The sequence below is a fragment of the Oratosquilla oratoria genome, unplaced genomic scaffold, assembly GCF_046742065.1.
Source record: "Oratosquilla oratoria isolate Oo_2021 unplaced genomic scaffold, ASM4674206v1 SCAFFOLD45, whole genome shotgun sequence".
NCBI lineage: Eukaryota > Metazoa > Arthropoda > Malacostraca > Stomatopoda > Squillidae > Oratosquilla > Oratosquilla oratoria.
In genome coordinates, this window is record NW_027467710.1 from 912570 (window position 1) to 936884 (window position 24315).

Consider the following 24315-nt stretch of genomic DNA (forward strand, 5'->3'; position numbering starts at 1 on the left):
TGTAGCTTCATTAGAATTGACATATCTCGAGTCCTGATAGTTCTTGATCTCATTAATAACTTCACCTTCACCCGTCTTCGAATACAATATTCTGTCACATCCTTTGTTCACGTACTTTGTTACGTATGCTATAGCCTTTATAGAGTTTGAACATTCCACGTTAATGTGAGCGTTATACTTTAGACAGAGGTAAGGATTATAGGGTACAACCCACGAATTAATTATCAACAGTTATTTCCTTTCCTTTGATAAACTTCTTGAAGCTGTTACCTCCATCACCTATAGCCCTTCTCTTGTACATTGGATACCCATTATTGCCGTACAATAATGTGTCTCTACATGGTTTGGGGAAACCTTTTCCGCAACATTCTTTTCCTCCTATAGCTGAAGCCTGCTGACAACATCAATGAGATTCATCGAATCCCTTGCAAGGACCATGGATAAGGCACTTCGTCACAATATCAAACAATTCAGGTTCCTTATCTTTATCGGGTAGCTCTGCTGATATCATCTTGCTAACAAATTCAGCGTTAACAGCATGTCTCATCCAGAGAAGAATATGAACGTGGGCAAGACCTCTTTTTTGCCATTCTATACTATATAAGAAGGCCTTTACTTTACCGAATATGTTCTTCACGGTTAAATCATTGATTAAACCATCAACGTTCTGTTTGAATATGCGACTTATCAAGTCAGGTCTATCTCCTTTGTTCGTGGATGTACCACCTGTTTGTTCTGCCGCTTTAGAAAGTTCTTCCCACGCTGGATTCATAGTGAAGGTGATCAAAAAATCAGGTGAACCGTAGTTACTGACATACGCTAACGCGTCTTGTTGTCTCTGTTTCATGTATCTAGGACCTCCAATATATGTTGGAGGTATGATTATGCGTTGTCCTTTCATTTTTCCGTCCTCGCAACGCAAAATATCTGTACGTTCTTTCCTAATGTTACTTTGGTTTAATTCGATATATAACAATCTCATAGATTCCATCTTTACATAATTATCCACCACAAACTGTTGAAATAATCCTCTAGATTTAGTAACATAATTGAACATATTTTGTCGCTCCATGTACATAGAAGTGTAGAAATAAGGAGTTATCCTGACATTTATTCGCTGTTTCTTTCCATCTACTTTCAATAATTGTTGTGAGTGTGAATAACCAACATTTCCATGTGGTATTAGTAACGGATACTGAAAAGAATCATAGAAGATATTTTCGTGGCTCAAAAATCTTGTCTGAGATTTTGTTCCTGGATTGGGGGAGTTTATGGCTATTTGCAGCATCTAAGTTAACTATACCACCGACAAATGAAGTCGAAGAAGGAAGATGGTACAAACCCTTATGTTCACGTGTTTGTACGCCATCAGCAGTCTTTAATACGATAGATACCTCAGGTATATTCTTGTTCTTATCAACATGATGGCTAATAAGCTCCTTTACAGATTCTAATTCCTTTAACATCCCAGCCAGACAATCATTATTCTTTCTGAGATAATTGAAGATTATACGTACAATATCTTCATTCTCCTGGTACATCTCAGCTTCCCTTTTTCTTCGGTTTGCTGTAGAAGTTTTAACTGCTATTTTTTTTTTTTTTTTAATCCAAATGGTCTTTTATTTTATCAGTCCTGAATTTAATTTGGTTGTCAACATCGTGGTAAAAATAAAGGTCTAAGAAACAGTCTGTTCCTTTATTCCAAAAATCCTTTCTTTCATCCGAAGGCATAAAGTTAGGTGTTTGAAGACGTTCTGGGTTCAAGTATCCAATTCTATGATATATTCTACCTTGAATCTTATAACTCATTGACTTTTCATATTCGTGTTCTAACTTTCCACTTGTCCGTAAAGATGTAAAAGAAAAGACTAAATTGAAGCCCAAAATGTTTCTGAGGAAATTTTTGGAAAAGTCCGTCTTACCCTGATAAAGCTCCAGAAATTTTTCATCTTCAATCGTTGCAGGATTTATAGGTGGTACTTGCCCAAATTTACAACATAACTGCTTAGGTTCCTGTTTCCATAACAAAGCATCACAATACTTGCACACATAATCTCCAAGATTTCCAACCGTATGTGGTGACATTTTTTTTTGCATCTTGTGTAGTACCTAATAACATACTAATGGAAACATCATCCAATATATTCTTCTCTTTTCCTTCAATCCTTTCTGCCACTCTTTCTTCTCTATCTTTGTTTAACATATCTTCTTCTTCTTTTGTTAATACTTTAAGTGCCCCTTTCACCTCAAGTGAAATTTTTAAATCTTTAACCTTCTTACGCGTTGCCTTATTTTCCTTTTCTATTCGTCGTAACTCTCTCTTTTCCTCCTCTTCTTTCATAAGGGCTTCCTTTTTAAGGTTCTTTAGATGTTCAGCTAATTCTAGCTGTTCTGCTAGATATTTCTCATCTCTTTCCTTTTGTTCTTTCTCTAAACGTTTTTCATGCTCCCTTTTCTCTTTTTCATGCTTTTCACGTTCTTTAACTTTGAGTTTAATAGACGCATTAATCTTCTTGATAGCATACTTATTCTTCCGCTCAACGCGTTTAAAGTTAGTGTAGGACATACACAGATAATGCATCTGATAAGCCTTATGATTAGATTTACCTCCATTTTTCACAAAACTTTTATAACCAGCGAAGTAATGCTTAATTAAGTTCTCTGAGGTTTCTTTTGTTATCTCTCCGTCGAAAAGAGGAAGTTCTTCAAACACGGTATCACAATATTCGAAATTTGGGTCAGAACGTATAGTTTCATTGAAAGCTAGCACTTTGCGATGGAACTCTTTAACATTCTCATTAGTGGCAAAATTTTTAGTGTTTTCGTAAAGATGTTGAAAACAATTCTTATGTTCCTCTCTCAACAAATTAAGTTTCTTAACGTCCTTTGCTACCGCACCCTTGGCTAGCTTCTTAGAACCAGTGACCCAGCCCCAGAAGTGCCGTTATCAAAGATAGACCTGGGCCTACTTACCAGAAATAAAGTGAGCTGAACAGATTGTAATGTTGTCCAAATTCTTTCCATCAAAGTTCTGCTGTAAGCTCGCCAACCATAAGCGTCGTCGATCTTCATAAAGCTTTTCCCATTCCAAACCTTGACTTTTTTTTTTTTATATCTTTAGGGAGTCTGCACTTCTTTCTCTCTATCTGACCTATTATGGCATCCCACAACTCTACAGTAATTCACCATTGTTATTTGAATTTATCGCCAAAGACGCACTGAATAAATGACAGGTGAACACGTTTATTACTAAGCAGGTCAGGTGAGGCAAGCACGTTTGTTTATTACACGCCGATGTGACTCCAATATGGCCGATTTCCGCTTTGGTGACGTCACGCCAACGGCCTCTACTGTAGACTGTAGGTGGTACGTAGGAGGTACTGGTAGTCTTGTTGTACACGGGAGCCTATAATCATCATGCACAATACTGCCTTCTTTCGCCTCCTCCTCCTCCTCCTCCTCCTCGTACCACTCTTCCTCCTCCTCTACCTCCTCCTCTTCCCCGTCCCTCCTCCTCTTTCTTCTCCCTCCTCCTCCTCTCTCCACCTCCTCATCCCTCCTCCTCCTCCTCCTCCTCCTCCTCCTCCTTCTCGTACCCCTCTTCCTCCTCTTCTACTTCCTCCTCCTCCTCCTCCTCCTCCTCTTCCGCCCCTCCTCCTCCTCTTTCTCCTCGTACCCCTCTTCCTCCTCTTCCTCCTCCCCTCCTCCTCCTCTTTCTCCTCGTACCCCTCTTCCACCTCTTCCTCCTCCCCTCCTCCCTCTTCCTCTCCTCATCCTCCTGCTCCTCCACCACATACGAGGTATCGGCTCCACTCCCTGGGCGTCACTGGTACCCCTACGGACCAGTATCGCCTATCATTCTTCCGCGATTGGGGGCAAATCCGTGAATGTGTATGCGTGTGTGCTATATTTACATACGTCATTATTTATGTATTTTTTTTACATATTTGCACACACACACACACACACACACACACACACACACACACACACACACACACACACACACACACACACACACACACACACATACACACAACACACACATACACACAAACACACACAAACATACACACACACATACACACACACACACACACACACACACACACACACACACACACACACACACACACACACACACACACACACACACACACACACACACACACACACACAAACACACACACACACACACACACACACACACATACACAAATATATATATATATATATATATATATATATATATATATATATATATATATATATATATATATATACATATATACATACGCACGTTTTGATGTACTGTCTGTATACGTGCACATGTGTGCGTGCCTGTGTGTGTACATGTACGTTTTGTCGTGTGTACGTTTGTGTGCGTCTTTGTAGATTTCATCAAATCTACTAATATAAAAAATAATTCTTTTTCAAATCGGTGTTTGGTGATGACGTCATAGCCTATCTCGCAAGTACATGGTAGTTTGGGGACATTCCAAAATCGAGTCATGTAAGGCTTTGTATGATGGAGGAGGAGGAGGAGAGAGATGGAGGGGTTGGTGAGGGAGGAGGAGGAGAGAGATGGAGGAGTTGGTGAGGGAGGAGGAGGAGAGAGATGGAGGAGTTGGAGAGGGAGAGAGAGCCATGAGTTGGTAGACAGATGCAGGAGATACTACTACGGGGACATGATCCATGTTTGGGAACTGAAATGGGAAATATTTGGTTAAGTGGGTGAGGTACTCGCTGGGAGTACTGTATGTGGGGGTGGGAAGAGTTCTTGTTGGTCAGGTTGCGTGGGAGGACGATGGGGGTGGGGCCTGGGTAACAGGAGGTGATCAAGAACTAGCCACGCCATAGAGAAGGATCTTCGCCTCTCAAAGCAGAAGTGGTTTCTGACGGACTTGAAGGAAGGCTCCCAGTTTGATGTTCCTCTGTCTGAAGTGAGTATTGTGATTTGCATTTCTGAAAATAAACTAATTGTATAGCATAATGTGATGGCAACATAATACAAAACTGTAGATACTTTTTTCCTTGTTCAATGGGGATCACATTTCGTTAGTTTATACGAATGTGGCAATAACCTTTATATTTGGGTGACATTAGAGATGACAGATCTGACGCCCGTTGCCCCTTTCCCAGCCACCTCTGGGATTGGGAGTTGTAAAGCATTGCTCTTCTGTTGCCCTGCAGAGCACCTGTTGTACCTTCTTCACCTGGCAGATGCCCTGCTAAGCACCTTCCTGCCTGCCTGCCCCATCCTCTTTTCTGCAATCTTTTGCCATACAGGACAAGGAACCTGTGCAAGCAAGCAAGCAAGCAAGCAAGCAAGCAAGGTAGGTTTGGAAGATGCGTGCATACTGTGCACACGTGGCAGTGCCCGTCATAATAGCCATTTAGTTATTGTCGATTCATTCTTGGCATGCGCAGCAGAAAGATCTTAAACACTTTATTGCAACTAGAAATTCAGGTTGGACAAATTTGGAATTATATTTGGGAATGAGGTCAAACTTGGCACCATCTATTGCTTGAGAAATACAGAAGCTTCCATCTTTTTCAGTCACCTGGGACTGCAGTTGATCAGATGCATCCTTCCATACTTGATGATGATGATGGAAATGGTTTTCTCAAGCTGCCACACCTGGGACTGCAGTTGACCAGCGCCACTATCTTAGGCTCCGCTGTAGCCACTATTCTACACTTCTGGTGTTTAGACCCCCCCCCCCCAGTCGAGTCGAGTCGGTAAGGCTCGTCAAGCGGTGTATGTAATGTCTTGTGTTGCCATGTACCATTGCTTTTCTAAAATATGAGAAAGTGCCCTGCAGTGGTTGACAGTGGTCCTTGAATTACTTTCACCTATGAACTGTTACTGGCTTAGTGCATGCAAGGGAAGTAAACATCAGTTGATTGAGGGTGTAGATGGAATCTGCACCTTGGTGATAATGCAAAGTTTTGACGAGATCATAGGAACTTTCGGGCAGTTAGTTGTCATTAGTTCAAGATAAGGATTTCGTAGGAGTTAGGCTGAAAAGCTTGCTTCAGTCTTTTAAACATTGTACGTTGCAAAGATATTTTGACACAGCCTGAAGGGAGTCCTCCCAGTTTTCTGTGCAGGGGAGGGTGGGGGGTCGTCGCTGGTTAAATGAAAGTGCCTTGCTCTGGATGTGCAGTCTTGCTACAATGCTTCTGGCCCAGGGCAATGGGGGGCGAGATGCAAGGATGACCCGGGAGGGAGGGAGGGAGGGAGGGGTGCTGAATGGGAGTGGAGTGGATGTGGGGATGAAATGGGTGGGAATTGATTTGACTTTGTCTACCTCCCTTGTAAGGGGGGGGGACCCCTTTGTATATGCATGTACATTGCAAAGACGGAGGGAAGAGTGGTGAATTGGAGTGGAGTATGTGAAGATGAAATGGGTGGGAGTGGATATGATTTTGGCTACCTCCCTTGTAAGGGAGATGTATGTTATGTATGAACATGTCATTTTATCATAATATATAGTTGTACTATTAATGTTTTATTCCATTTATGTCCTTGCAAAAACTTGATGCTAATGGTCAAGGTTGTTGGCTCGTGCTGAATAGATATTGTAGTTGTGGACTGCAAAAAATGCTTGACGACAGGTAGATGCGAAGCAATGAAACTTGTTTCGAATAACCCTACACTTGAACCAGTATTTGCTTCTTGCTTGCTACAATGTAGAACCTGCTGCAGGATGAACGTTTTCTTCCATAGAGACTTGAGTACAGAATAAAGGACCGGAAGGAAAAATAATTGGTGTGCTGAGCAGTAACTAGTTTCTTTCAAGCTTTAGCTCTGCACAAGGAATAAAAAAAATACCAATTTCTAAAGTTAAAGAATGTTACACTTGTAATATTATTGAAAAGCATTGCACACGTCACATGCAGGATTTTAACGGATCGTAGATAAGTTTTCCAAACCCCGAGAGACCGACGTGACGAAATAATTGCGCTCCTATTAATTATAGATGTGTTCGTGTCGCCGCCACACCCACACACACACACACACATACATACGCACCACACACACACACACACATACGCACCACACACACACACACACACATACATACACACAACACACACACACACAACACACACACATACATACACACGCACGCACACACATACACATACACACACATACACATATACACACGCACACACGCACACATACACACGCACACACACACGAGCTCTGAGCTCTCTTCCGGGAGGGTAATAGCTGTCGATCAAGTGATCCAAGACCATGGTGAATCACACACACACACGCACACACATACGAACAAACATGAAATGGACAAAATTTCTGTTGGGAAAAGATGAACTGCCCTAGACTGGAGAGTGTGTTGTTGTTGTACAGGTAGTGTGCCTAAGGTGCAAAAAGGATCATAAAGATGGAAAAGAAGGAGCAGCACTATTCAGAACTATGGAAAGCGTCGATATAACTGACGTTATAGAAAAAACAGAAGACATGAAAAAAAAAACGGACATGGGAAAAAATTGAGACAAGGCTGTGTTTACAGTATATTTAGAAATGCCTTACTTTCCCCATCCGGATAATTAATTATGTGGAACTAACTACCTCGCGTGGCAAAGAAAGGAGACGATGTAAGCAGACGACACGAGCAAATTTGAAAAGAGATTTTGATCGATTCAAATGGAAACCGTATTCCATGAAAATAGCTCTTGTTACAATTAAGTAAATGCACACCTGTCCAGGGCTGAATTAATTCCAAAATCGCTGGGCTGCGAGTCGTTACTCTAACTCTCGTGGGCGGGGAGGTTGTGTGTGTGTGTGTGGTGTGCGTGTGTGTGTGCGTGCGTGCGTGTGTGTGTGTGTGTGTGTGTGTGTGTGTGTGTGTGTGTGTGTGTGTGTGTGCGTGCGTGCGTGCATGTAAGGTCACAGCATTACCCATAGATCGGTCATAGAAGAGCTCTGAGCTCTCTTGCGGGAGGGAAATAGCTGTCGAGCACGAGTCTAACACGTGATAATCTTTGATCACGTGTTAGACTGGTAAATCACACACACACACACTACTCGGTGGCGCAGTGGTAGGATTCCTGGCCGCCACTACGGCGATTCGGGTTCGATTCCCACCCAGGGCTGAAACGATTTCAGTATCGCTGCTGCGAGTCGTTACTCCAACTCTCGTGGGCTAGGGGTGTGTGCGCGTGTAAGGTCACAGCATTACCCATAGATAGGTCATATATGAACTCTGAGCTCTCTTCCGGAAGGGAAATAGCTGTCGATCACGAGTCCAACACGTGAGCCAAAGAAAAGTGAATCACGCACACACACACGCACACACACACGCACACACACACACACACACACGCACACACACCCGTCTGAATATGTTTAACAACTCTTGCTCCACAGCTCAGCTGCTGAGAAATCTATCGAGTTTTATCGACATTTGTTTCTTACCATTGTCTGCAAAATAAAATAAAGAGAAGAAAAAAATATCTTATTGTGGTTTTGCAAACAAACTGTGATAACGATGCGAAATGATATATTGCCTCCGCTTACAGAAAATGTCGACAACCGGGTGTAACGTCATGCAGAACAAATATATATTTAAATTACTTACCTATTTATTTGTTTATTTATTAATTTGTTGATTTCTATATTTTCAATACTTTTGATAAACTGTCCAATGTAGTCGTTAACCCATTCCACTCCGATGACAAGATGTCTTGTCATTTGGTCAAATAAAACAAAAAATCATAAAACACCAAAATGTTTGATCAAACACCAGAAAAATATGACGTCAGTCCTCGCTTCGCTGCGAGCGAAGCGAGGACTGACGTCATATTTTTTCTGGAGTTTGATCAAACATTTTGGTGTTTTATGATTTTTTGTTTTATTTGACCAAATGACAAGACATCTTGTCATCGGAGTTGAATGGGTTAGTACCAAACGGAGCGACAATAATGTCGTCTTGAGTATTAATCTAAATATCTAAACGACACACTCCAACGTTTAATAGACAAATGAGAATTAAAAAAATCCAGTTAGTCAAGCAATTGATGATGTTGATGATAATAATAATGATGATAATAATAATAATATCATCACCATTATAATCATTATTATTATTGTCATTATTATTATCATCATCATTATCACATCATTATTTTCATCATCATCATCATTATTATCATCATCATCATCATTATCACCATCACCATCATCATCATCATTATTATCATCATCATTATTATCATCATCACCATCATCATCGCCACCACCACCACCATCATCGTCATCATCAGTATCATCATCATTATGATCATATACTTGTCCCGGGAGGGTTCCCTTGGGGTTCATTTGTGCTTCGAATCTGATGGATGGAGGGGAATCCCTTGCTGTTGTCGTCGGGTGCACAGCGAACCAGCCAGTTCAACGTCCCTGAGAGAGAGCAAGAGGGAAAGAGAGAGAGAGAGAGAGGAAGAGGAAGAGAAGGAAAAAAAAGAAAGTCAAGTAGGAGAAGGTATTACAAGAACTCATTTTACCTCCTGAAGCTGCATCTGTGACGTCACTAAATATGTCATACGATATGACGTCCTCATTCGTCCCTTCGCCCGCTACAAGACGTTACCAATTGACGTCGTCATTGGAGAGGGAGGTAGCGGGTGCCTACCTATCGGGGTTCTTTCCATGGCCTCCATCCGGAGAAGCGTCATTGTCTGGTCAGAGTCGTGGTCATACTGAGCTCGCTCGTCTTCCGGGTTGTTGTACAGGTACGACGTGGGACACCTGAGGACAACGCCATATGATTTTAAAGGGAATTGACAACATCAAAAGTGACCAAATTTTCACATTGAATGAGAATCAGACAAGAAACAATGGTCTCAAACTGTCCGGAAATAGATTCAATTTGGAAGTAGGTAGAAACAACTTTGCCAACCGTGTAGTTAATGAATGGAATAAACTTCCTGCACAGGTAGTGCAATGTAGTTCAGTTCGAAGCTTTAAGAATCATTTAGATAAATACCTAAGTAAGATGCTGTAATTATTATAATTTATGTTATATTATTTGTTTTTGTTTTGTTATAATTTGTCTGTCTGATTTTCATTTATTATTAGTTATATGTCAATTTATTATCATTTACTATTTACCTGTTTGTTTGTTATTCAACTATACCAATGCATTTATTTATGTATTTTAATTGTTATTTACATTGTTATAGTTTTAATTTATTATTAATATGATTTTTTTTTTTTTTTTTTTTTTTTTGCATCCGACCTAGATATGGATCAAAAGGTCTCCTGTCGGCATGCTTTGCCTTTGTAATCCTTTGACCTCATGCCGCGCGGTCGTGAAAACATTTCACATAATATACTAAACTAGGCATACTTCACCCATGACATTGGGCTATTTTAATTTAAAAATATCATAAAAACCTAATCTATTATGAAGAATAAAAGATTAAGCATAATTTTTGTCAGCCTAGCATAATTTTAAGTTGTCTATCATATTTTCGTGTGACGTCATGTCGCGGTCGTGAAAACATTTCACATAATATACTAAAATTGGCATAAATCACCCATGGCATTGGGGTATTTTAATGAAAAAATGTTATACAAACCTAATCTATTATGAAGAATAAAAGATTAAGCATGATTTTTGCCAGTCTAGTATAATTTTTAGTTGTCTAATATATTCCCGTGTGATGTCATGTCGCGCGGTCGTGAAAACATTTCACATAATATACTTAAATGGACACAATTCACCCATGACTATGGGTTATTTTAATGAAAAAATAATTTATAAAAACCTAAGTTTTAATGAAGGAAAAAAAACAAGCATTATTCTTCCGGTCTAGCATAATTTTCAGTTGTTGTCTAATATATTCCCGTGTGACGTCGTGCCGAGCAATGGTGAAAACATTTCACATAATTGCACTAAATAATTCACCCATGAAATTGGGCTATTTTAATGAGAAAATATTATAGAAAGATTTTCTTATTTAGGACTAAAAAAAAAGCGTTTTTTGCCAGTATAGCATGACTATTAAGTTGTCAAACATATTCCCGCTTGACAATTTATTACTTTTTGACCGTACTCTGACCGTATCGAGTAATGTTTTTTTTGTTTTTTTTTTGTTTCTTTTTTTTTTAGCTCAAAAGAGTCCAGGCGATATTACGTTATTTTATGCTATATTCAGGTTTACTTTGGTAAAATGAAGAGTTACTTTGGACAGGGCAGACAAATAATGCATGAATTAAAATCAAATACGACAATTAAAAAACAAGGCTATATTTGGAACTATACATGAATTTACGACTAAGTATGTAATTGGAGATTAGGAGACGGGACCTCACGAGTGTTGTTCCTTTCCTGTATACTACAATGAGGTAAATATAATTAGGTAAGCGCACACACGGCTTTCATTCTTTCACTTTCATCTCAGCTGTTGACTGACGCGTTGAGGCTGACTTGCCTGCCCGGCGGTGATCATGTAGATCCGCCCTTGTTGCACGGAGTCGTGCGCCCGCTGGATGCTCTACAAAAAGTAATATTCCAGAGGGAAACTTGACATCCTTATTTGAAAATATAACAAAAAACAATTATAAAATATTTTACAAGGGAAGGGGAAATAATATATGTCAAACATACTAAGAAATAGAAGAAAATAAATATAACTCCTGCGACTATGGCTGTCGTCCCCATTTTTTACTGAGACGACGACGACGATGACGATAATAATGCTAAATGATGACGGAGACAATGATGATGATGATCATTTAGATAAACACCTAAGCAAGACGAAGCTTAAGAATCCTAAGCAAGATGCTGTAATGATTATCATTTATTTCATATTATTTGTTTTTGTTTTATCATTCGTCTGTTTGATTCTTATCATTTACTATTTACCTGTTTGTCTATTAACTATACCTATGCATTTAAGTATTTTATTTGTTATTTACATTATTATAGTTTTTATTTATTCATTTATCATTATTTTGATCTTTTTCGCATCCGACCTAGATATGGGCCAAAAGGTCTCCCGTCGGTATGCTCCGCCTTTGTAATCCTGTGTAATAATGATGATGATGATGATGATAATAATAAAACAACATTAGCAATAGCAATAATAATAATGATAATAATAAGTAAAAAAAAAAAAAATGTCGATAAAATGCTTCTTGGCTGGACCCCCCTTGACGATGCCCTGGACCATGCAAGATGGCGTCAAACGTCTCCTTGACGACGAAGCCCTGGCTGGTGACGTGACGTCGCACAAGAGGTATTGTACTGCTGGTAGGTAGGTAGCCCGCGGGGCCCGACGAGTGGGTGTGGGTGTGGGTGTGGGATGACGTTGGCCTCGCCCTACGTACTTACGTGTCCCCGCAGGTCTTGCGGGAGAGCCTGCATGGTGGAGGACGAAAACATAAGGTGTCACACGGTCAAACCCGGTTTGACAAACCTCATTCACAGGGTCAAACACCGTTTGACAAACGGTTTGTCAAACGTTTGACAACCCAATACCCCGTTCACACGGTCAAGTCCGGTTTGTCAAACACGTTTGACAAACAAATACCCACATTCACGCAGTCAAACCCGTTTGACAAACCGTTTGACCATGTATATGATCCTTGATGTAACGGATACTGATGTGTGGGTGTAACGGATGTTGATGTGGGAGTGTAACGGATGCTGATATGTGAGTGTAACGGATGCTGATGTGTGAATGTTACGGATGCTGATGTGTGAGTGTAACGGGGTTATGGATGTATATGTAACGGGTGTTGTGTGTGCAACACGTGGTGTTGTGTATAACGGATATAGACGGGAGAAATTAACCAAAATATGAAGTAGACTGCAAGAGACCATAGGGCCTACACTTGACAGAACACATAGTTGAAATAATGCTCTCCCTTTCTACTTACATTTTAGTTTATCTATTTATTATTTGATAATTTATTAATTTGAAATAAATTTGCGAAACGAGATCCAAATCCTAACGTTTTTATATTCGTTTTCTGTGGGTTCAATTCCGTAGAAAAAAGCCACATCGACGTCAATACTGAGCTTATTTTTAGGATTTGATTAACATATACAAAAAATAATGAGTATTTACCTCATTATAAATCACAGGTAATCAGACAAGCAATTGGTTCCATTTCTATATATGGGGAATACAATTTTCGTACATTACCTAAGAACAACAAATTGATAAAAAAAAATATGGGGCAAATTTCGGAGAATTTTTGTATTTCTTATTGAAAAATTTAAACATGCATAGGTTGCTAATATTTCATTCTTTTATCTATACATTTTTTATTTTTGTTTTTCTCAAATTAGAAAAATGAGAATGAGCATAGCTTCCTTGCATTTCATTGTTCAGTTCATGTCATTTATTCGTTACACAGTAAATGTCAATTTGGAACACTGACATTTTTGAAAGTATCATTTCTAAATATTTCTATATTCTTGACATTTTAAAGATTATATCATGTTTTTCCACTACACGCATATATTGGAATCTTAGTTATATGACTTTATTGCACGGAACTATATATATATATAATCACGAAGAACCCACAGTCGGAATAAAATGGAAACTTTAGAAGAATATGTAACTTCTATATCTCGGGTAATAGCTATAGCCCTCTTCAGGAAAGTACAGATTACAAGAATTTGCAGAGACATAAGTACAATGTGAGCCGCTTGGTTAAGAATCATCACCCTCCTGACCCTTCTTCCCACCCTTTCTACACGTGACCTCACACCTCCACCCACACATCCCCTCACCTCTGACTCCGCCCTGCGTGACGGGTCGTCCTGTTTTAACTCTGCGTGTTCCCCTTCTACTCATATTTCATTGTACTTACGTCTGCAAATTCTTGTAATCTGTACTTTCCTGAAGAGGGCTATAGCTATTAGCCGAAATATAGAAGTTACACATTCTTCTAAAGTTTCCTTTTTATTCCGACTGTGGGTTCTTCGTGATTATTAATTACACATGTGCCACAAGAAGATTTAGATAAATTACAGCAATGGTCTGAAAAGTGGATAATGAAATTTAACACAAGTAAATGCAAGGTAATGCACATAGGTAAAATAACAGTAAGTACGATTACAAGTTATATGGAAATTCGTTAACAAAAGTGGATAGTGAAAAAGATCTCGGCGTAATTATCAGTAAAGACCTCAAATCATCCAAACAGTGTATTTCAGCCTCTGAGAAAGCAAATAAGATTCTAGGACTGATTGCGAGATCTTTTGATTTCAAAAGTCCATCACTAAAACATATGAATCTGTTTTCCCTAAAAAAGCGTAGACTCAGAGGTGACTTGATACAGGTCTTTAAAATTCTAAATGGAATTGACAACATCAAAAGTGACCAAATTTTCACATTGAATGAGAATCAGACAAGAAACAATGGTCTCAAACTGTCCGGAAATAGATTCAATTTGGAAGTAGGTAGAAACAACTTTGCCAACCGTGTAGCTAATGAATGGAATAAACTTCCTGCACAGGTAGTGTAATGTAGTTCAGTTCGAAGCTTTAAGAATCATTTAGATAAATACCTAAGTAAGATGCTGTAATGATTATAATTTATCTTATATTATTTGTTTTTGTTTTGTTATCATTTGTCTGTCTGATTTTCATTTGTATATATGTCAATTTATTATTATTTACTATTTACCTGTTTGTTATTATTTAACTATACCTATGCATTTATTTGTGTATTTTATTTATTTGCATTATCATAGTTTTTATTTATTATCTTATTATTAATACGATTTTTTTCGCATCCGACCTAGATATGGATCAAAAGGTCTCCTGTTGGCATGCTCCGCCTTTGTTATATGTATACATATATATATACATATTATACATACATATATATATGTATATATATATGTGTGTATATATATATATGTATATATATATATATATATATATATATATATATATATATATATATATATATATATATATATATTCACACACATACATACTTTTAGGGTGCATTTGGTACTCCTGTCATGACATCCTCCGTGATTGGCAGGTAGGAGTCACGTGACTAAATTCAAATATCTTCGAATCCATGAACCATCATAGTAATTTTCCTCAGGATAGCTCCAGCCGATTTTTTCTTTGACTTGAGATGTTATTTTGAATATTTCGAATTAATCATTTTCATTATATCTTTCACAAAGGCATTTTATAAATAAGAAAATCGTGTATATATGTTCGGTAGGGTGTGGGTAGCGAGAGGAGAAGTTTTATATTGTTATCGTCGTCGTTTCAAATTTGAACGCCTTAAGTTTGACTTCGTCTTTATTTATTTTCCGTTTGATGGTGGGGAGAATTAATGGTTGGTGTATCTATTCATCCGAACAAAAAAATCTAGCCCAGAATGGAAAATATATATAAACAACAATATTATATATATATTTTTTTTTTTTCGATATTGTAGCTGTGGCCATGAATCAGGGAAACGAACATAACTGTCTCCGTAGGTTTAATTATGATAATGAAGACAATAAAGATGATGATGATGATGATGGTGATAACACCTAAATAATTTTTTTTAGAATTAAATTGGATTGAAAATCGAAAGAAAAAATGTTGAGGCGAATTAAATGAGAAAAAATGAAGACGAGAGGGTTAGGGAGGGAAGTGGGAGGAGCCATTTTCTGTTGCGTTGTGTAGATGTTGAGGAGGAGGTGGATTATGGAGGTGGTTGAGAGAGATGATGAGGATATCTTCCCACATTTTTACAGCGTCGGAAAATGGAGATTCGTCTGGAAGCAAGACCGCCACTGCACGTACGTCGTCAAATATATCCCCTTGTAGTATCTCGGTAGGAAATACCTACCAACATTCTTCCCCCTCCTCCTCCCTCCCTTCACTCCTTGTTCCTTTACTGCGATTTTCTCTGAAAAAAGGAAAGAAAAAGATATAGATATATATGAAAAGATAGAAAATCTTGTCCTTCCCTCCCTATTTCAAAGCCAATTTTCCTCCCTCCCCTCACCCGCTCCCTCCCGGTACCCTTGTTGCCATATACGCATGCGTCTTGTCAAGATGTCCTATTTTATGTGACAAAAGCTATGCAAATATATTGAGTGCATTTTAATTACATTTTTGTTCATATAAAAAGAATATATTACAGGAAAACTGCTGAAAATAATAACTTGTGTCAAAAATAAGCATTTGATATATATTTGCATAGCTGTAGTACATCGGATGTCAGGGTATACGTATATAAATAAATACATGTAAATACTTATATTATGCGCTCAGTACCATGGAAGGTAAATTCTGTAGCATGTCTATCAACCCCCTCCACCCCCTCCCTCCTTAATAAAAATGTGTTTAGTGGTCGGTGTTGTCTATGTTTGCACGATTCCCATTCTCTTAGATTAGAGACGACTCCGTTCTCTTAGATTAGACCTGTGACGTAATGTCGCGCCTGCATGTCAACCGCCAATGGCGCGGGCGCGGGAACATTAAGGGTTGATTCACACTATCGGTCCGGTCGCGCTCCAGTCTCGCTACGCTCTCGGTCCGGTCCAATATTGTCTCATTAATTTCAATGGAAGCATTCACACTGGCGCTCTCGCTCCAGTCTCGCTCCGGTCTCGCTCCGGTCACGGTTCCGTCAAAAGATATTTTTACTGGAGCGAGACTGGACCGTGACCGAACCGTGAGCGCCAGTGTGAACTCAGTTGCCACGGTCCTGCACCTGCCAGGGCTGCCGTTTCGTAGAATTTTGTACCAAATAGCGGCATGTGGCAACTGCACAAGGATATGAGGAAATTTTTTCTACATATCAGCGGGCTGTTCATAACATTTAAAAACTCAAACTTTTGTTTAAAAATCATAGAACTGTTATCAAATAATAAATGGTACATCAAAATATGACTTAATTGGTAATTGTGTTACTTATAAAATATTGTACCCCAAAAGATACGTTTTTACATACATACATATACCAAGGCTTTTTCCCCCTTACCAGGGAGGTAGCCAAAAAAGGACAAGGCATAAAATCCTTCCCACCCATTCCATCCCCGAAAACACTCTACACCCCTCCACCCTCCCTCCCATCTTAGCACCTCCTAGATACGTTTTCACGGTGTAGTAAAAAAAATATACGCTAAAGTTTCAGCTTTCTTTTAGCGATAATAATAATAATAAAAAAGAATTTTCATATCTTACTGAATATGTTAGGGCATGGGGGCCTTATATACATTCAAGAATAAAAAAACTAGAACCAACATTTTGTCAAAGTTTGACAAGTATATCTTGCTATGAAAGTCTGCACACGCCCGAGAAAAATGTATACCCCGGTATGGCAACACTCCCATTCTACACGGCAGTGTAGAAAACGCTGCAGCCCTGCCTACTGCTCCACTCCAGTCGAGATTCAGTCTTCGTTTAATTAAGCAAATAGTGTTTCCTTCTGTCCTACCAAACCATGGATAATCCAAAGAAAACACCACAATGGAATCATGCGAAAGGTAGATAAATGATAAAAATACGTTTTCTTTTTATTTATCACTGATACAATGGCAATGCGCACAGCTAGGATATACATAAGCACCAACTGAATAAAATATAACCTACAAAACTTACTTTAATTTTGTGGTTTCAGATGAAATGCTAATAGAATTAGTCAAAGGTAAACCAGAGCTCTATGACCTAACTTCGCTGTACTACAGTCACACATCCTTCGTAACTGATGGTAAGACTTCTACTGGTGTCGAGGGAGGGGGGATGACGGGAACGAGAGCGGACCGATAAATACCTCAGAACCGGGAGTGGAGCGTGACCGGACCGATAGTGTGAATCAACCCTGAATACCTCAGAACCGGAGCGTAGCGAGACTGGAGCGCGACCGGACCGATAGTGTGAATCAACCCTAAACGGTCAATTTTAAATTTGGCGACGACAAACTGAAACACAAATATACAAACATTTATATATCATTTGCTGCATAATGCTTAAGCATTGCCTTTGACATATTTTTTTGAGTCTCAGTGAATAGTTGCTGAGAAAGCAATGAAAAATAGACAATGGAATAATATCGTTTTTCAATGGCCATTGGGGAAACAGCGACTAAATGAGGATAACAGTTATCCTGTATATTACAACTAGGTTAATAGATATACAAGATCATTTTGAAACACTGTTTTATATCATTTATATATATACATATATGTATATATGTATATATATACATATATATATGTATATATATATATATATATATATATCGTGCGTCTTATTAATTGGAAATGCAGCTACGTCATGTCAGTAATTTGAATATTATCTATTTATTTTTATATACGGGTGGGAGTGGGTACTTGTTTTTTTTTTTTATTTGGCTACATTCCTTACAAGGGGGAAAAAGCCTTTGGCATATAGATAGAATTGTTGTTGGTATTTGTGAAAGTTTATATTTACTGCGCTGAATAAAGGTTGGTATCACTGACAGCGTAATGACGGATGTTCAACTTGAATATTTTCCCGCCAAAAGTAGATGAATAAATAAAGGAATAGATAAGTAAAAATATAAATATATTAAACAAATAGATCAGGTATTAGATATATAAGCAGAGTAAAGAGATAAGATAGGTAAATAGATACATGATAATTTTCTTTCGGAAATTCTCCAACGTCTTGTTGAAATCGTCGTCCATCTCGCTACTCATTTCATTATCATTTGTTTTCACAATTCCTTCAATTAGTATAGAACGAGTATTTGATAAAAAAAAATCACTAAGTATAATCATGTGTATGTTTATGTACTCATGTGTGTATATATGTATTTGTGTGCTCGTATGCCGTATACACCGCAAAGTTAGTAAGCCCGTCTCTGTGTAGACACCAAGGAAGACATAATTATACATACATATATGTACATGTATATATATGTATATATATATATATATATGTATATATATGTATATATATGCATATATATATATATATATATATACATATATATAATGTTTCAGTATTTCTGTTCTTCATAGAACATATTATAGTATTATATTTGTGAAATATGGACCCCATCGACGTAATTGTCAATGCATCTTAATCTAGCTTAACCTAACCTAATCGTCAGGGGGTCTATTTGTCACGCAGAGTTCACATTTCACAACGAATGTATTGGGGGTATATATTTTACGAAAGGGTATTTATTTTACAAAGAAGGTATATATTTCAGCCTTCTTTGTTTCCTCATCCCACCATTCACTACCCTTTCTTCTATTTCCCCCTGTCCTTCTTGTTCCACACACCATCCTTGCACACTTTAAGACTCCCTCCTTGAACCATCCCCATTCCTCCTCCACACCCGTGGAACATAAGAGAAGAAGAGAGAAGGAGTTTGAATGTGTTTGAGATGAGGTGTCTGAGAAGTATGGTGGGGGTTACTAGGCTAGATAGAGTGAGAAATGAGGAGGTGAGGAGGAGAACAGGGGTGAAAAAGGATTTGGGAGATAGGGTTGATGAAAGAATATTAGGATGGTTTGGACACATGGAAAGAATGAGTGAAGAAAGACTAGTAAAAGAGGTATGGAAGGCAGATGTGGAGGGAGTGAACATGAGGGGACGTCCTAGGATGAGGTGGATGGATGGGGTGAAGGGGGCTTTGGGGAAGAGGGGAATGTCTGTTGAGGAAGGAAGGGAGAGGACGGAAGACAGAGGTGAGTGGAGAATGGTTGTATATGGATGATGTTGTGACTGCATGAGGAGAAATGGGCGGGGAAGTGGGGGGTGGGGTAGTATGTGTGAGTAAATTTTGACGCAGCCCGAAGGGATTTCTCCCCGTCCTCGCTTTATATGCAAAGGGGGACGGAGAGGGGGGGTCGCCGATTAAATGAAGCGGCCTCGCTGTGGATGTACTGTGTCTTGCGACACTGCTTCTGACCCAGGGCGGTGGGCAGGGTGCAGGGATGACCCGTCATCCAGGAGGTGCTCAGATGAGAGGAAGGGTGGGAGGGGTGTGGAGTGTATTTAGGGATGAAATGGGTGGGAGTGTTTTTATGCCTTTCCCTTTTTGGCTACCTCCCTTGGAAGGGAGAAAAAGCCTTTGTAGTCACTGCTTTATAATTATCTGCCGGATAATGTGCCTGACATTTGCATAAAACAAGACCCGTTAAAAACAATTTTATCTATCGCCAAATCGACTCAATAAGCAAATTCTTCTGTGGCCAATAAAGTTATTTTATAAACTTGCACACATTGTATTTTTTGTTGTTGTTGTAATATTCTGATCTCAAATGCGAAAACACCAGTGCAGCGAAATGTAGAGAAACGACCGAACAATGAAGCGAAATGGTTGGTATCGAACTGGCCATGTAGCGAAACGACCGGATACCGTTATTTATTATTTTGTTATTAACTATACGAGTAGGGATCTGCACCGACCAGGAACGATTTGCGCCTTCCCACTAAAAGAGCCTGTTTGCAAATGGCCACTTACATACACCTAGCTGATGCCCTGAATACTTATCGCATATTATGACATTACATCTGACATGCCACGACGTCTTTACCTGTGTAATCATGATGATGATGATAATAATAAAACAACATTAGCAATAGCAATGATAGTAATAATAATAAGTACAAAATAAATGTGGATAAAATGCTTCTTGGCTGGACTCCCCTTGACGATGCCCTGGACACTACATGCAAGATGGCGTCAAACGTCTCCTTGACGACGAAGCCCTGGATGGCGACGTGACGTCGCGCAAGAGGTACAGTACTGCTGGTAGGTAGCCCGCGGGGCCCGACGAGTGGGTGGGTGTGGGTGTGGGTGGGTCCCCTCCCTCCCTCCCTCCCTCCCCGACAGGATGACGTTGGCCTCGCCCCACGTACTTACGTGTCCCCGCAGGTCTTGCGGGAGAGCCTGGTGGAGGACGAAAACATAAGGTGTCACACGGTCAAACCCGGTTTGACAAACCTCATTCACGGTTTGTCAAACGTTTGACAACCCAATACCCCGTTCACACGGTCAAGTCCGGTTTGTCAAACACGTTTGACAAACAAACATCCACATTCACGCGGTCAAACCCGTTTGACCATGTGTATGATCCTTGATGTAACGTGTGTAACGGATGCTGATGTGTGAGTGTAACGGATGCTGATGTGTGAGTGTAACGGATGCTGATGTGTGAGTGCAACGGACGCTGATGTGTGAGTGTAACGGATGCTGATGTGTTAGTGTAACGGATGCTGATGTGTGAATGTAATGGGGTTATGGATGTATATGTAACGGGTGTTGTGTGTGTAACAGGTGGTGTTGTGTGTAACGGATATGGACGGAAGAAATTAGCCCAAAAATGAAGTAGACTGCAAGAGACCATAAGGCCTACACTTGACAGAACACAAGGTTGAAATAATGTTCTTCCTTTCTACTTACATTTTAGTTCATCAATTTATTATTTGATAATTTATTAATTTGAAATAAATTTGCGAAACGAGATCCAAATCCTAACGTTTTCATATTCGTTTTCTGTGGGTTCAATTCCGTAGAAAAAAGCCACATCGACGTCAATACTGAGCTTATTTTTAGGATTTGATTAACATATACGAAAAAATAATGAGTATTTACCTCATTATAAATCACAGGTAATCAGACAAGCAATTGGTTCCATTTCTATATATGGGGAATACAATTTTCGTACATTACCTAAGAACAACAAATTGATAAAAAAAAATGGGGCAAATTTCGGAGAATTTTTGTATTTCTTATTGAAAATTTTAAACATGCATAGGTTGCTAATATTTCATTCTTTTATCTATACATTTTTTATTTTTGTTTTTCTCAAATTAGAAAAATGAGAATGAGCATAGCTTCCTTACATTTCATTGTTCAGTTCATGTAATTTATTCGTTACACAGTAAATGTCAATTTGGAAAACTGACATTTTTGAAAGTATCATTTCTAAATATTTCTATATTCTTGACATTTTAAAGATTATATCATGTCTTTTCACTACACGCATATATTGGAATCTTAGTTATATGACTTTATTGCACGGAACTATAATTTTACTGCAGATTGTGATTTATTAGATTATTTGCTCAGTTGTCACATGGAAAATATAAATGAACCGTTAGCTTAACCTGAGGACATGATCTATTCTTTTTATGTTTGATGTAAATCTTAATAATTTCCGTTATTTCCTTATCCTTATATATTTCCTCTCCTAATTCACCAGTCGTCTTATAGATCAGTAATTATCCATTCCGCTTCGACTCAACTTCCCATATCTCATCAAATTTCCCATATTACTTCGTTTACTTTCGTCACGTCCTCTCTTCCCACTCCCTTATTACCCAAATGCTTCGTCTAATTCTACAACTTTTTGTCCCTTCTCTTCAGTCATCCATTGACTTTTGTCATTTTCTTAATCCTCCTCCACTTGATCATTCGTAGAATGCAATTTACACTTTTTATATTTCCCTTCCATCTTGACCATCGCTACCCATTCACCCGTCCCTTGGAGCAATAAATATTTCTTGTGAATGTCGACATTATAGCAACCCGATCTCTCAGATTTGAATCAAGTCGCCCGATGTTATATAAATGCATATAGGATATGTATACTGGCTGTAGGTCTCCAATGGATGTTCTAATTGTTACATAATTTTCAAGTCACACTTCTCTTGTTATATTAGAAAGCTGATTACTTTTTTATTATACAATTTCCTTTAAACAAACCCGAGTTTCCACGAAAAATAATCTAAACATTCCATTGTTCATTCTCTAACGGTTATTTTTCTTAGACAAATATTGGTCAGTAAATGTATTTGTCTTACAACCGCTACTTGTATATGCAAAAAGAGACTTAAATAAGGAGAAAGGAAGAAGGAATAGACCGGTTAATTAAAGTAGGGAGAGATGATGACAAAAAGGAGCAGCACGTACGACTCTGAGCTCTACTCGGTTGCAGTCACTGACTGATTAAACCATAGGCCGCACGACAATTATTGTTTTTAAAAGTAACAAATTTTCTTTGAACATTATAAGAGAACACGCCACCTATGTTTCTTCTGTTAATTTCTATAAACACTTAGAAAATTTTAACCACGAATTAGTTTGATAACTGAACCTGTCACCATTATATGAAATTAGTACACGTTGTATTCTCCTCGTTTGCTTACGTATATCTTTCTAGTAAATTATATTTTTCAGACTTGATGCTAACAGATATGTTGGAGGGTGTCATTCTTATATCAATTATTTTTTTCTTTAGCAGACCAGGCGACATTTGGCGAGGGCGGGAGGGTGAGAGGAGAGGTTGGTTGGGTTGCGTGTCGTCGACGTGACGGGAAGCAGGTCAGCTAAGGAACACTTCTTAACCTCCTCCCCCTCCCTTCCACTTTCGCTTTCGATGATGGAAACTTCGAGAATTTATGAGAGTAGGAAAATTTGCTGAGGGAGGAAAATATATATACATACATTGGTGGTGCAAAGAACTGTTAATCTGTAAATTGACTACACCATTCGAGTACATGAAAATCATAACATTTCCCGGTCTGAAAAATATAACGCGACTTGCAGTTACAGGCAGCTGTCTTTTATCTAGATATCAGAGCCACAGTGCCTGGTACTCAAATATTCAGCCAGAAATTGAACTTCCACACCTATGGTACGGTTGTGTCGGTGATTTTGCGAACATATGTAACCTGATTTTGATATTTCGTCCTGACTCAAACGCATAAGTCTCCCTTTTAGATTGAATATTGAGAGGTACAGAAGAAAAATAAGCAAAACGTTTCATAAATATTTTTTCTCATTATTTATAAAAGGGAGGTTAGATTTGATACCTAATCACATCCTGATCTTTACTGGAGAAGAGAAGGGTTCTAGACTAACTATCATCAACATTGTGTTACTACGGTCGTCGTGTGGATGAAGTTCGCCTGATTCCCCAATCCTCACTGGGATACTGGTATACTTCACATATCTCTGTACGCAACCAACTTTCCACACGAATTTGTTTTGCCTCTCGTGCACAAGGAGAAGTCATTGTGAGAGAGAGAAAGGAAAAAAAAAGTTCATAATACACATGATGAAGATTTGACAAGTTTAATTACTCTCGTTCAATTCAATTTTCCGGGGCTACTGGCTTATTCTTTATATACATACATACGTATATATATATATATATATATATATATATATATATATATATATATATAGATAGATAAATTTCTTTTGCATGATCTTTCATCACTTTCACCATCTGGCCTAAATAGTTATACTCTTCAACTTCTTCAAGACTTTCATCATCGATTATAATCTCTT

The 24315-nt window shown here is 38.6% G+C and overlaps 1 protein-coding gene across 1 annotated transcript in view; it reads left to right on the forward strand.

Annotated features, from left to right (window-relative positions):
- Positions 1-15674: 15674 nt before the first annotated feature.
- Positions 15675-24315, forward strand: part of LOC143023140 (uncharacterized) — a 168420-nt gene continuing 159779 nt past the window's right edge. The window contains exon 1 of the mRNA XM_076181653.1: positions 15675-15811. Within this exon, the coding sequence (XP_076037768.1) occupies positions 15776-15811 (36 nt within the window). The 5' untranslated portion in view covers positions 15675-15775. The remainder of the gene's footprint in view (positions 15812-24315) is intronic.